We start from the raw sequence: 14,059 nt of genomic DNA on the forward strand, positions 1-14,059 counted from the left end.
TACAAGTGATAAACAAAACAGTGCAATCTTGAGAACGCATTTATACACATAATCAGAGGAAAACACATCCCTATGACATGCATCAAAGAGAGTTCAAAGCAACAATCAAGCGTAAAGGAGATATTACAGGGCACTGCAGATGCAACCATTGTGTGTTGTTTAACAACTGGAGACATAACTGGGTAAAACAACTTGATACTTGATTCTTAACACATTTCAATTTTAAACACAATGAGATTAAGATCATGGCCAGAGCAAGGAGAAGATAACTTTGTTGCATCTGTGAAGACAGAGAGAGGTGATATGAAAAGAACCTGGTTGCAACTGAACATTCATTCTTTCAATCCTTCTTGCAGAACCTCATGCAATGAGGTTTTCTATGGTAGAATTTTGGGAGATACAAATTGGCACCTGATTTCTCTCAGGTCTGGGCTGTGGATTCTTGTGAAACTCTCAACTCTGTAAAAAGAGCCTCTATTGTCTCAGAGTCTTCAGAAAGGCCTAATAAAATGTCCACCGAAATTCTAAGCTACATTCTCTTCATTTTATAGGCTCTGTTGCCCCCTGGGCACTGGTCCAGTTCATTGCCAGGTGACGTGAAAGAAAAGAAGCTGTTGCTAGACTTGTCCATCGGTGGAGAGGAAGCAAAGAAGGTTTTGAAAGGGAAATCCCCTTCACCACGTTGTCCTTGGCGAGGTGTTGTATTCCCAGAGAACCTGGCACAATTTCCTAGGGCATGCAAGACAGAGATATATTAACCTGGGAGGGAGAAGAGAATTAAGCTGCACACACATTTCTGTCAGTAAGCCCTAATGGATTATATGGGACTTACTTCTAAGTAGCCCTTCTTAGGATAGATTCCTTGATCTATAAGGCAATATTAGCTATGTGAATATGTTAACCCATATAATATTATGCATCTAAACGTATACCCCCATGTGATTTTTTTTTTAATATCAGCTAGAGGGTGTCACCCAGGGCAAAGGTTTTTGCAACCCCGAGAAAGGCCCCAAGTTTTTAGGAAAAAAATATGACTTTTTAATATTGTGGGACTAAAAGCCACCAGTAACATCTGCCCATGCAGAGAGATCATTTTTTTAAATTGCGCTGTGTAGCAACACAAATAAACCAGCACTCAAAATTTTTGCAAAAGAAAGAGGCAAATGATGGAGAGAAAGGGGGGAAAGAATGGACTAGAGAAAACACATTTTCTGCAGAGGGGGGAAGCCAATGGAGAGTGACGGGAAGGAGGAAGGACTGGGCAGGGGAACTGAACCAAGGGGCTAGAAGGAAGAACGATTAGGTGAGGGAGCAGGGAAGTGTGGAGAGGGATTCAGACTTCACTGGGTGGAAAAGTGCACTGCATTTTAGCATTACACCTTGCAACTGAATATGGAAGAACATTTCAGCTCCTGAACTGAAAAGCCACCAACTTTACCCAAAGGGAAACCAAAGACAACCGGCTGAGGCATCATAGGGGGCTCTTGAGCTGCCTCCTGACTGGCTACAGCCATGTTACGCAGGCGTAGGCTATCATAGAGGCCTTGGAGTTTCTGATATTGACGGTTGCGCTCCATGAGTTTCTCGGAAAGTTCCGTGAATTTCTTTTTGTATTCCTCCAGTACTTTCTTCAGCGAGGAAACCTCACTCTTCATGGATGTCAGCTCCATATCCTTGCTGTGGAGTTGCTGAGTGTAAACTTTTTCCATCTGTTTCAGCTGGCCCTCAGCTTTGCTGTAGGTATATTCTTGGTACAGCCTTTCTTGATGAACCTGCAAAGACAGAAGCACAAACGGGAATCATAATGGTGTTCTTAAATGTTTGAATTCAGTCTGCAATGAAAGAGCTGGGGGAGTGATTGGAAAATCGACTTCATTTTGCTTGTCCTGAAACTACCACCAGCATTGTTTGGGATCATGGTTTGCTTTAAGACAGGGATGGCCAAACTGTGGCTCTCCAGATGTCCATGGAATAAAATTCCCACAATGTTGGCAGGGGCTCATGGGAATTGTATTCCTTGGACATCTGAAGAGCCACAGCTTGGCTACCCCTGCTCTATGACATCAGTTCAGCTGTTTTAGTAGGGACTAAGTATTTCTGCTTTTTTAAATAGGTGAATATTCAGGGCAAATGGGCTGTACTCTACAAATGCTGACATAGCAAAGCTACTAATATTTAAATTTTATCTGTGATTCAGCTGGCAAAATCGCCCCACTGGAAATTAAATCCAAAGATTTTTTCCCCTACTTGTGCAATAACATACATAGTTTCTGTGCAAACAGAAGCATTAATACGGCTGTCACTCACACCTATCTCGGCAGCAAGGAAATACACACGGAAATGCTTGTGCAAACATTTACAAAACAGCTCTAGCAGCTATTTTCCTTCCAATCACAGTTCTTTGGACGTCAACCCATAAGCCTGAGGTTGATGTTGTGACACAGGATCTTTTTTTCTCAAACAAACTTCGGTGCATGCCAAAAACTTCTCTGAGAATCTCCAGTCAAGTATTTGGATTGCCAGCTTTATGCCAGCTTTTCAAACAGTAGGACATATACAGACTTGGTACGCTAATCCTGCAATTACTTTGAAAAGACATCCTTTTCAATGTACCAAAAGACCACTTTTGGAGTTTCAGGGACTTTACCTGATATGTCCAGAAGGCCAGGGCCCTTGAGCTGATGTCTAGAATAATCTCTGGACGAAGTCCAGCGAGGACCATTGCTTTATATTCTTCAGAAGGGTTGAGTTCTGTCCGGACAATATCTAACTTGCCAGACAGGGCACTGTTGCAAGCAGGGCAGACTGCGGGCGAATGGCTGAACTCCCCACTGCCATGCTGGTCGCAGAAGATATGCGAGCAAGCTGTAACCCACGCATAGCCTGAAAGTCTGACTCTGCACTTGCTGTAATTGCAAAGAAGCATATCCTCACAGACAGACATGTTGGTGGGCTGACGAAAAAAGATATATCAGCGCTTCCTGCGGGACGGACTCTACGATTAACCATGCACCTAAGGAATGAAAGATATATTAATGCCAACAGGTTTGCACATTTGTTTTTAGGATTTTGATATAGGAGGGAATGCACACACACACAACATTCCAGGAGATCTGTGTTCTAGTACAGAGGTAGTCAACCTGTAGTCCTCCAGATGTCCATGGACTACAATTCCCATGAGCCCCTGCCAGCATTTGCTGGTGGGGGCTCATGGGAATTGTAGTCCATGGACATCTGGGGGACCACAGGTTGACTACCCCCGTTCTAGTATGTTTCTGCTGTGGCTCATTTTATGAATTTAGTCAGAGTACTATCTCCAAAATGGGAACAACGGGAACTGACCTGAAAGTGACAAGATTCCTTTGAAAGTGACTGCAGTAAATGCTGTCAAGGGCTGGGCCAGGTAAAAATATTATCTATGTAATGAATAGTTGACCATCTCCCAGACACCAGGTACAAGCCAACATGGTGTAGTGGCGAGACTGTGAAACCAGGATCAGTGAAATAATAAGGGGAAATGAAAGAATAAGGGGAAATCTTCCCCTCCTGCCATTCACTGCACAGCCATTGTTACCCCTAGCACTAAAAGAGCAAGAGCCCGCTAACATCTTAAAGGTTAACAAAATGTGTGACGGGGTAGGAGCTTTCGTGAGTCTACAATGTGTAAATTTGGATTTTGTTAGTCTTTACGGTGTTAGTGGACCGTGGCTCTTTTCTATGACTAGACAAGCACGGCTGCCTTGCTTTATTCAATGCTAAAAGTCTGCTTTTGCATTATTGCAACTTAAACAATTGTTTCAGGGGCAGAACTTTTATTAGCACAGCAGCTCTTCTGAGGAATGATGAGGAATAGGTTCACCTGTTGAACTTCAGCCAGTCATTCCACCCTTAGAGGCCTCTACCCCACCCCAAGTGAACTTGGTGTCTGTTACAAGCAATGATTCTTATTTATCCTGCAGCTTTAAGTCTGGAATCCATTTGTCCCAGCTGAATAGGCAATATCAATATATGAATATATTGATATATATAGATTAATATCTCAGTGTATGGGCTTGTGAGGAACAAAAGCTGGAGTGCAAAAAGAGAGATTATAACTCGCGTGTTTCCCTTTCACCTATTGCTTTTTTAAAAATATGCTTTATATAAAAATGCAAATCCGTGTCAAGAAAAGGCGGGAATCGGGAGCGTGCACCCGGGGGTGGGGTGAGGGGGGGGTCGCTCCAGCGCTTCCCAATCCAACCGTCCCCCTGCAGGGTCCGTTAACGGTCGGCGCTCGCGCCAGCCCCCCTCGGCTTTTCAAACTTTCCCGCGCTTTTCTTCTCTCGCTTCCCCCAAACGGGGGGCGGCGAAGGAGAGCGCTCGGGCCGTACCACTGGTGGAAAGCCAAGGGGGAGTCAACCCAGGATGTGAATCGTTGCATTAAACCCTCGTATTGAGGATCCGTTTTCCTCATTCTGCGAGATTGCCCGTAATTTAGCACGCAACCAAAACAGGGTTGTTGCAAAAGCTGTGCAAAAAAACAGGAAAAAAATATTTACGTTCCGAAATGACGCGTGACTCGCAAGTTGGAGAGTTCAGGGGGAGCTTTAAGCCCGACCGAGTTTATTGCTGGTCGTGTGCACGCATGAACGCGCAAGGGCGCCCCCTAGTGCCCAGCTTGGGCTTCAGCCCCACCAACCTGCATCTCTTTCTATGCAGTGCTGGGGTTTTGCTTTCAGGGTGTTTGCTCACTAGCAGCCACAGGGTTCCCGACATAAAATCAGAGTCCAGTAACACCTTTAAGACGAACAAAGATTTATTCAACAGTATGGAGGGAAAGGTGCTGCCCTTTCCATAGTGGCTGCAATGTATGGAAACAGGCCGTTGTTTCTAGTGGTAGAGGGAAATATCCCATTAAGCCTTTATCGGAAGAATCATTATACTTTTTTCTCTTGGCTGTTAGCAATGATACTAACATTACATTTGTGCCCTGGAAAAAAAACTTTGCACAGAAAAAAACGCACCTGGAAGGGAATGGTTAAGAGGTTCCCCTCAGCAAATTTGGATGCAGCATGGCCCTGGGTTAGCTGGAGCTACTCTTACGGCCTTGCTTAAGCCAAGTCTCCTAAGAATAATGAGTTGCAACATCTCTTTCAGGGTCTGTGTGCTGAATTTCCAGCTTGCGGCAGATTACTACAATTGTGACCAGCTTTGTTTTGCAGCACCAAACATTTGAAGAGCCTGTCCAGGTCAAGGACAACCAAACAAGAGACCATGAAGGTCAGAAGCAAAAAGTTCTTTCTCGCTCTACGTGCCGGACTTTTAAACACCGCCATTTGGGAATACGCTGGATTGTTTTTACAGGAAGAAGCAGGAGGACAGACAGCCGTTTCAAAGATTATCTCTGGATACAACCATGCTTTCAGCAACAAGACCAAGACTACTGCATATTAAAAGGAGCAATGCCCAAAATCTCAGACTGAATCCCCTTGACAAAATACACTGGCAATTCATGTAGAACAGTAAAAATTGGGGAAGCATTCAGCCTTTGAAATCCCATCCTCAAGACTTCTGGAGAGGCTATAATAACAGCCAACCACTTGCCCTGAAGGACCAAATAAGCAGGGCAAGGGATCGAGGTCTTCCCCTAATTATTAATAATATATTATTATTATATTTGTTGACCGCCATTTTCGGCCCGGCCGGCTCGTGGTGGTATACATAAAAACATTAAAAACACACAAAAACCCGGTACCTAGAACAATATTGGCGGTGGAAACAATCCACTGCAACAATCTACAGCGTCTCCTGTGCCATTTCTTCAACGCTGCCACAGTAGTCACCGTTACTCCAGAGGATGTTCACTGCCGGTGACGTGCATGAATCGAAATCCATTTTGCTTGCAGAACTAATAAAAGATGATTCTTTGCCACCCCCTCCTCTTTTATCCTCCAATTTGCTATGCTAGAAACAGCCAAAAATTGCATGTAGGGGTACACAAGAATATTTCTTAGGAGCAAGAGTTCAAAAGGCTACATGTGATTTTTTGCTGTTTCTCTGAAATAGTGTGGCAACCCTTTGTCCGACATGGTTTGGCAATCATTTCTCCTAAAAGGTTTAACTAAATGCTCACCGCAAACAGGTATGGAAATGTAATTTGACAAAACTGCTGTATTATCATTTTTTTGTATACGAGAAATGGCTGACCAAGGCTGGTTAGATCTGGGAATTGATAGGAGTTTTTGAGGAAGTTCTAAACTACAGAACAAGGGTCCATAGACAGACATCCATTTGGGCATGTATATCAGAATCTCCACCCCCACATTATTAGTTTTCTAAGAAATGTATCCCCCCCCCCAATATTTTTCTTTAAGAAATAGGGTTAAGTAACAATAGGAGAGTCGGAAAGCTTTTGAGTACCCTAAGTAAAAGGTCAGTAAAGGGTATAAATTAAATGTGTGATTCTGTGCTTATCAAGCTGGCTTTATTGCCATGCTCCCATATTACATGCCTTTGACATAAAAAGGAACTTGGGTGTGCAACTCTTTGTTTTAATCTTTTGTAAGTGGGGTGAGGGCCCTATGGCCTGGACTCCCTTTTGGTATTGCATACCACCGGTAGGTGGCCAAGGGGGCTATAGGCAGTGGGACATGATTTTTCTTGCCCAGCCTCAGCTAAACACCTGGCGGAAGAGCTCCGTCTTACAGGCCCTGCGGAACTGTGATAATGCTATCTTCCAGCACTGGGCTGACTTCCTGACTACTCCCTCTCCCCTTTGGGATGCTTATCTTTGGGATTGCAGCTTTCACTAGGTTCCAATATCTTTCCCCACGCCCCAAGTTGCATTTTTTTCTATATGAATGGAACATCCAAGACCACAGTCTCTGTGCAAAGTGTGCCTGCTCTTGTCTGGGCTCGTTTCCTATAGCTTAAGTATCAGGAAAACAATCGACCACAACGCTCCACAGCGTCCCCCGTGCCAGCTCTTCAATCCTGCCACAGCGGTTAACGTTGGCCCAGAGGATGTTCACTGCCGGTGTCTGGCCTAGGGGCCTATAGAGGATGGGACGTGATCTTTCTAGCCCAGCCTCAACCAAACACCTGGAGGAAGAGCTCCATCTTACAGGCCCTGCGGAACAGATATCTCCATCAGATAATGTTATCTCCCAGCAGTGGGCTGACTCACTTACTACACTCCTCACCAACTCGCTTATCTTTGACCAGATTCCAAAATCTGTTTCCACATGCCCAAGGTTGCATGTTTTCTATAAAAACTGAACATCCAAGGCCAGTCTCTGTGCTAAGCATGCCTGCTTGTGTGTAGGTTTGTTTCCTATAGCTTAAGTGTCAGAGAAAATACCTCTCGGTGCAAAGAAGTAATTCCAATCAATCATCTGCCCTTACAGTGTTTTCTGCAGTTGATCCAGAAGTTGCTGCTCTGGACTTGGGCACTGAGAACCAGCCAGCATCTCTCCTCAGTCTGCTTTGTGGCGCAGTTTTGTACCTGTTACCTCCCAGGGTAAGTTCTGTGAAAACTTTGCTTTCACACTGGACAAGGAAGGGGCAGCTGTGTGTAGTGTGATAAGTGAGAAAGCTGTGGGGTCTCCACCAGAGATGTTTGGGGTTCCACAGCTTGGAGAACACATTTTTCCATACACGGGTTGAGTCTGGGATCACAGCCACAATGACATGTAACTTGTGAATTTCCTACAGTGTCTACCAGCCAAGGAGCAGGACGGCATTACGTATGGAGAAGGGGATTCCATCATCCCCCCTTTGCTATTTTCCCAGCTGGAACCAATTCAGGGAGAGGGAAATAGTGAAATGCAGGAATTGTCGAAGAAATGACAGGGTTTAGGCCCAGGGTACTTATTTTATTATTATTGGAATTATATCCTACTCTGTCTTACAAAGCTCAGTGGAGTTCACCCTCCTGTGCAACTGTGTTAGAAGCCATCTCTTTTACTAGAGTTTTGCAGAGGAAGATCAGATTCTCTCTCACTGAACTGTTCTTTAACTTTGCTAAAATCAAGTGTGAAATTTGAAGCTGACGTCCAAACCCCGTGGTTAGTCATAAGTCTTTTACCATCAGATTTTCTTTCACTGAACTGTTCTCTAACTTTGCTAAAATCAAGTGTGAAATTTGAAGCTGACGTCCAAACCCCGTGGTTAGTCATAAGTCTTTTACCATCAGATTTTCTTTCACTGAACTGTTCTCTAACTTTGCTAAAATCAAGTGTGAAATTTGAAGCTGACGTCCAAACCCCATGGTTAGTCATAAGTCTTTTACCATCAGATTTTCTTTCACTGAACTGTTCTATAACTTTGCTAAAATAAAGTGTGAAATTTGAAGGCAGATGTCCAAACCCCGTGGTAAGTCATAAGCCTGGGGGGAGGGGGCCTCCAGTGGCTCTTCCCACCCGGACCACCCATTTTAGCTTCCCTCCATCTTCTCCACACTGGCCACGCAATTCCTCCCTCTGTTTCGAGGCTCTTCCCTCACTCCCCTCCTCCGATCTTCTCCTTAGCAGGCTTCACCGCCGCTGGCTGTCATTCCCCCAGTCTCTCTCTCTCGTGCTGTCCTGATTCAGGTGGGTAACCGTGCTGGTCTGAAGTAGAATAAAATTTGAGTGCAATGGCACTTTTAAGACCTATGAAGTTTTTTTCAAGGTGCGAGCTTTCGTGTGCATGCACAAGTGGTGGGTGTTCTTGCTGTTAAGTCGTCAGCCCTCCGTTGCCTCTTCTGCCTCTACCTGTTCCAGCCCCCTGCCTTTTCTCAGTCAACCTAGGCCACTAGCTCGGTGGGTTTGGCTTTCATACTGGGTTAATGGGGCTCTCTTTGGTCAAGGGGAAGATCGGTGCCCTGTTTAATGCAGCTGTCTTTTATCTGTGGTCTGTGCCTTCTGATGTGGCCCGCTACCCTCCCACTGGGTCGCCTGCTTGGAGAAGCCAACTCCGGCTGCTTTCCTGGAGGCCAGTGTGCGGAAGCTGGGCAGTCTCCCTCCCAAGCTTCCAGAGTGGCTGGGCAGGTAGAGGATGAGGAAGCATCTTAATCCGGGCTCCACTAGCAGGGAGCCTGTTTAGATATTTCATAAGTCCTCCAGAACAAATAGTTAAAACTCCCGTATTGTGTTTCAATCTGAAGTTGAGCCCTCTTCAGAATTGAGGATATGAAGGAAAGTAGAGAGGGAGCAGGGTTTTGTACAGTTGCCACCCCTGAACTGGGTATATTTGGTGAGGGGGTGGAACGGAGTCTGAATGTATTTATGCACATGCACAGCTTTTTCCATGCCTATTCAGGAATTCTTTTTTTTTTTCCACACGGGGAGACCAAAAAACCAGGGGTTGGCCGTTTCATAGCCCTGCTAGTAGAAACAAGATCATTAACTGTTCCCTTGAGGAATGATCATTTGCAGTATATGTACAAGCAATTTACTTAACCTGTTGCATTTAAACCAATAGTCAGAGTAGTTCAGCAGTGGAATAGGCTGCCTAAGGAGGTGGTGAGCTCCCCCACACTGGCAGTCTTCAAGCAAAGGTTGGATACACATTTTTCTTGGATGCTTTGGGCTGATCCTGCGTTGAGCAGGGGGTTGGACTAGATGGCCTGTATGGCCCCACCCAACTCTATGATTCTATGATTCTATAAGAGCTTGATTCCTTCTGCATCCCATTCTGATGTAACGACATACAGGGCCTTGTTATTCTTGTCTCCTAGGATCAAACACAATGGCTTCTCTCGTCCCCAAAAGCAAAGCTCCAGGAGTCGATTTCTGCGGGGTGGATAAATATTATTACATTGTCCGCTCCGACCTGGGCTGCTACATGCGGTCCACCAATTTTAACGACGGCAACGACCTGGAAGTATTTAGCCTGCACAACTCTTGCAGAGGTGGAGACCACTACTTAGCCCACGAGGACGACCTTTTCTACATCATCAAAGGAGACAACTATCGCCGTGTCTCTAACATGAACAAGGATGACGATGCAATCGTGTACAGCCTCCACCCCAACTGTAAAGGAGGGGACCATTACCTCTCTGCCTTTAACCACTTCTACATCATTTTCCAGGATAGAGGCGTCTACCGCAAGGTCAAGAATATGAATACAGATGAAGATGCAGTCGAATACTCCCTTCACCCCGATTGCCAGAATGGCCTTTATTACTGGGGTATTAAGGATTACTACTATTTTGTAAAACCTCAGGATGAATGGGGCGTCCAGTACTACAGGTGCACCAATTTCCATGAGAACACGGATGCGGTGACCTATTCCTTCCATGGGAGCGTGGTCCCATTTCTCCCTGGAGGGCTGGCTATTAATCGAGGTCCGGCGTTTGGTAGATGGGAGGCGATCAAGACCATTTCCAACGATTCGAACAGCCCCGTCGTGTGGGACAAGAAGATCACGAAGAAGGTGGGGTACAACAAGATGAAGATGAACAGTGTGGAGCACAACTGGAACGTCAGCATGAGTGCCTCGTATCAGTCTGGAACTCTCACAGAATCCATCGCCAAGTACCAGTTCTCCCTGGATGTCCAGTATGGGGGAAGCGCCGTCCAGACCCAGCAGGAAGACTGGAGCGAGGCCACGGAGGTGGAAGAATCTCTCCACGTGACCCTGCAGCCCCAAAGCAAAATGTACATATGGCAATACCACTTGGGCTTGGGCGACGACCCTGTCTTGTTCTGCCGCGACATGCATTTTACGAATGATGCCACTCCCCCTGCAGTTGTTCCTCTGCCACCTTCAAAGATATAATGGGGGAGGCCAGAAGCGCTAAAGGTTTGCTTTCTGTCGGCTACACTTACTAACATTTGGGCTGATAAATAATTAGGATCTGCAGAAATCTCACAAGCTTAGGATGCTTTCGCTGATTGATAGAGAAAACTCAGCTAATTTTAAGTCACGAGTATTCTTAAATATTTCTTGTTTTTATACAAATCTTAAGTGCTTCTCCTTGTTCTGGGTAGTATGAAAACCCAGAGCCATCACTATGAAAGTCTTGTTTCCTTCAGATTAGTCATGTGCATCCACCCCTTAACAACACTGCATTTCCATCTCTGCAAGACCATTTCCCACTAAGTAAAAAATTCACAGGAAATGCAGACTAGGAAACTCATGTTTGATAAATGCATGCTCAACACCATCCCAATCAGCCCTTTGCTAACTGAAACAAGAATTAAGCTTGAAAACCATTCAGGCAGTAAGTTTATTTATTGTAAACGGCCACTGAAAAAGGGGGATTTTCAGAATCTGCTGTCTATACAGGTTCTTTTCCCACCAGAAACAGGGGACATCCATTTGCATCTTAAAGTCCAGCTTGAACACCCTGTAGGGGGGAGAGAAAAGCAACCTGGCAATTATAGATGCTCACAGAGGCACTCTTGTACAAAAGAATACATGCATTCCCAAACCCATGTGTTATGGGCAGCATAACATTTCTCCCCAGCAGGCTAAATGGAGCACTGGAATGAAAGAAAAAAAACTGAGGGAAGTTTAACCATCAACATCCAATAGACTAGGGGTGACCAGGCCAGACTCTACAGTTCATAGACAATGATTCCCATGAGCCCAAGTCAGCATGGCCACAAATAGGGCTTCATGGGAATTGTAGTCCATGAATATCTGGAGGGCCAGTTTGGCCACCCGTGCGACAGACAGGTTTGTTGAAATCTGGAGGAATGGGTTGTTACGCCATGTGATAAAGAAATGTCTGAGGGAAAAGTTTTCCACACCCCAGACTGCATTTAGAAGAGTTGGTTTTTACACCCGGCTTTTCACTGCCCAAGAAGCTAGGTGGGCTGAGAGCTCTGAAAGAACTGCTCTGTGAGAACAGCTCTAGCAGGACTGTGACTGGGACAAGGTCACCCAGCTGGCTGCAAGTGGAGGAGGGGGGAATCAAACCGGGCTGTCCAGATTAGAAGCCGCTGCTCTTAGCCTCACTTGGTGTTCATTTCAGAATGTGTGACCCCGCAAAATTCAGTGAAGTCCCATGGGATGGCCCAAACCCATCCTGGGGCACTCCTGAGTGAAGAAAGGCCATCTTTAATATACGATGACACAAAATCCCACTGACCAAATCTTGGGACAGTGAGAGGAACGGTCATCGAGAATTCTGATCTTCAACACTCCTATCATTCCCCACCGCCTAACCAATACAAACAATTTAACTCTGGGCTTGGCATCCTCCTGGTGGTTTGACCACAAACAACTCCTCCCCTTTGCAGAAAAAAAAAGCCAAAGCAAAGGACTGATCCTGCCCACTGGCAGAGATTTGGGGATGGCTCCATTACAATGGAGGCTCTGTGATTCACCTTTCCACCTGTCATTCCATGGTGATGTCCACCCATTTATTTTATCCAATGTGCTTTTCCGGCTTCGAAGAGATTTATGTATTTTTATTTGTTCTGTATTTTTTTTTTCTTGCCTGTTCTGGCATGTTTAGCAATACTTGTTTTATCCCGCTGTGGTCTTTTGGCATTATATGCTCAACACCTTTAGCCGTATAAGAATAACAATAAAGGATTTTGTGGTGACACCAGCCTGATACACCTTTCTGAAGTCCCCAAGCTGCTTACCTTCAACAAGATCAGGAGGCCTTGGTTTGCAGGCAATGCATCCGCAACACTTGGAACCAGGCAATCTTTCTCTATGACTCCAGTTCAGGACGCCCCTTATAATCATAGAGCTGAAAGGGGCCATCTGGTCCAACTGTCTTCCCCTCTCCAGAATTTCATGGCAGCACATCTGGAGCAGCAGATAATCCTGTTCCCATGACCTCTCCGGCACGTGTGTTCAGCAGAGGACATCGACGGCCAAGCACCATGACCTGGTACGACATACAGCCTTAGGAGGAATTGTATGTAATCCTGTCTCAATTAAGAACACTCCTTTGGCCATTTATCTGTGAGGCCCGAGTAACATTTGGGGGGGTATCATTAGTATGCAACAAAGAACTCATTAGTATGCAATCTCCAACGCAAAAGAAGGCCAGAACATCACAAATATATGCAGACATCTCCATCCGCTGAATTTAAAATTTGTGGATGGATCCGGTGGGTCTAGGGATCTGCTCAGCGCATATGCATAATCAGGGGTAATCAGGTGAAACACGGACAGAATATGCAGCTCATCACGGCAGACTCCCCAATATATCCTTCCCTCCCAGCCCAAGGGAAGGGGAGATTGAAATTAAGCCCACTTAAGTACAGAAACCCTCCCGTTCAAAGGAGATCATACCTTTTGCCCCCCAAGGGCAGCAGAGTCCCACGACAAATCCATAGCCTCTTGTGGATTTTTTCAGCCCATCTTTGCGATGCAGTCATTCACTTCAGAGTTCTACGTCATGGGAGTGCCGTTGTTCATTTCCCTTCAGGCTCACAACCTGTGGATGAAGCATCCATTATTACCAGCTTTGTTCCGTTCTAAAGGCAGGTAAAATGAGGCAACAGATCAGAGTCGTGTCTTACTGACGGTTCCTGCCTCACAAGAAGGATGTTTAATCTAAAAGCGAGAATGCCAAATGCTATTCTATGCATTATTCCATTACCCATATTCGATGAGTTATTCTGGACTTTCTAACTAGTCAGGTGGGTAGCTGTATTGGCCTGAAGCAACAGAGCGGAAGTTTGAGCCCAGGGGCACGATAAAACCATTTGATTACTCCATTTTTAAAACATAAAACTTCCACAAAAATTTTAAATGCATTTTGCCCCCAACGTGATCTTAACCATAACTGTATAAACTCAGTAATGTTACTGTTATATTACATACTGCAGACCCTCCCCCCCATTTTTTAATTAGTTTATACAATTATGGTTAAAAACCCACAAGTTTGGGGGTGAAATGCACTGGCAGGTTTTTTTTGGGGGGGGGGGGGTTAAAACCCTGAGCAATATAATAAGTTTACCACCTATTATGCACCATCAGGCTTGGCCTTGACTTCCTGTATGTAGTGACTGGTGCACCTCTATTTCCAAGCACACTGAAGACCAACAAAGGTTTATTTTTGGTACAAGCCTCCATGTTCATCTTCAAAAAGCAAGTGCACAAGAAAGCTTATGCCCAGAATAAACTT

The 14,059-nt window shown here is 45.2% G+C and overlaps 2 protein-coding genes and 2 non-coding genes across 6 annotated transcripts; 1 reads left to right on the forward strand and 3 right to left on the reverse strand.

The window, feature by feature from the left end:
• Positions 1 to 23: 23 nt before the first annotated feature.
• On the reverse strand, positions 24 to 4,849 carry CCNB1IP1 (cyclin B1 interacting protein 1). Of its 3 annotated transcripts, none has more exons than XM_077314226.1 (4): positions 4,679 to 4,849; positions 2,648 to 3,013; positions 1,439 to 1,772; positions 24 to 729 (listed from the first exon to the last, which is right to left on the reverse strand). In XM_077314226.1, the coding sequence occupies exons 2-4, from the start codon at positions 2,942 to 2,944 to the stop codon at positions 530 to 532; spliced, it is 831 nt and encodes a 276-aa protein (XP_077170341.1). In that variant the 5' UTR covers positions 2,945 to 3,013; positions 4,679 to 4,849; the 3' UTR covers positions 24 to 529. The 3 variants fall into 3 exon arrangements, with proteins under 3 accessions (XP_077170341.1, XP_077170340.1, XP_077170338.1); XM_077314225.1 differs by lacking the exon at positions 4,679 to 4,849 and adding an exon at positions 4,115 to 4,266; XM_077314223.1 differs by lacking the exon at positions 4,679 to 4,849 and adding an exon at positions 3,343 to 3,536.
• Positions 4,850 to 8,421: 3,572 nt separating this feature from the next.
• LOC143825797 (uncharacterized) lies at positions 8,422 to 12,518 on the forward strand. Its single transcript, XM_077314116.1, has 2 exons — positions 8,422 to 8,570; positions 9,698 to 12,518. The coding sequence occupies exon 2, from the start codon at positions 9,709 to 9,711 to the stop codon at positions 10,738 to 10,740; it is 1,032 nt and encodes a 343-aa protein (XP_077170231.1). The 5' UTR covers positions 8,422 to 8,570; positions 9,698 to 9,708; the 3' UTR covers positions 10,741 to 12,518.
• On the reverse strand, positions 11,941 to 12,091 carry LOC143826867 (small nucleolar RNA SNORA79). The gene has a single exon (XR_013227148.1). It is a non-coding gene; the product is annotated as a small nucleolar RNA SNORA79 (small nucleolar RNA).
• A 530-nt stretch (positions 12,519 to 13,048) lies between the features above and the next one.
• On the reverse strand, positions 13,049 to 13,126 carry LOC143826871 (small nucleolar RNA SNORD126). Its single transcript, XR_013227152.1, has one exon. It is a non-coding gene; the product is annotated as a small nucleolar RNA SNORD126 (small nucleolar RNA).
• Positions 13,127 to 14,059: the final 933 nt, after the last annotated feature.

Source organism: Paroedura picta, chromosome 16 (assembly GCF_049243985.1).
Source record: "Paroedura picta isolate Pp20150507F chromosome 16, Ppicta_v3.0, whole genome shotgun sequence".
Lineage (NCBI taxonomy): Eukaryota > Metazoa > Chordata > Lepidosauria > Squamata > Gekkonidae > Paroedura > Paroedura picta.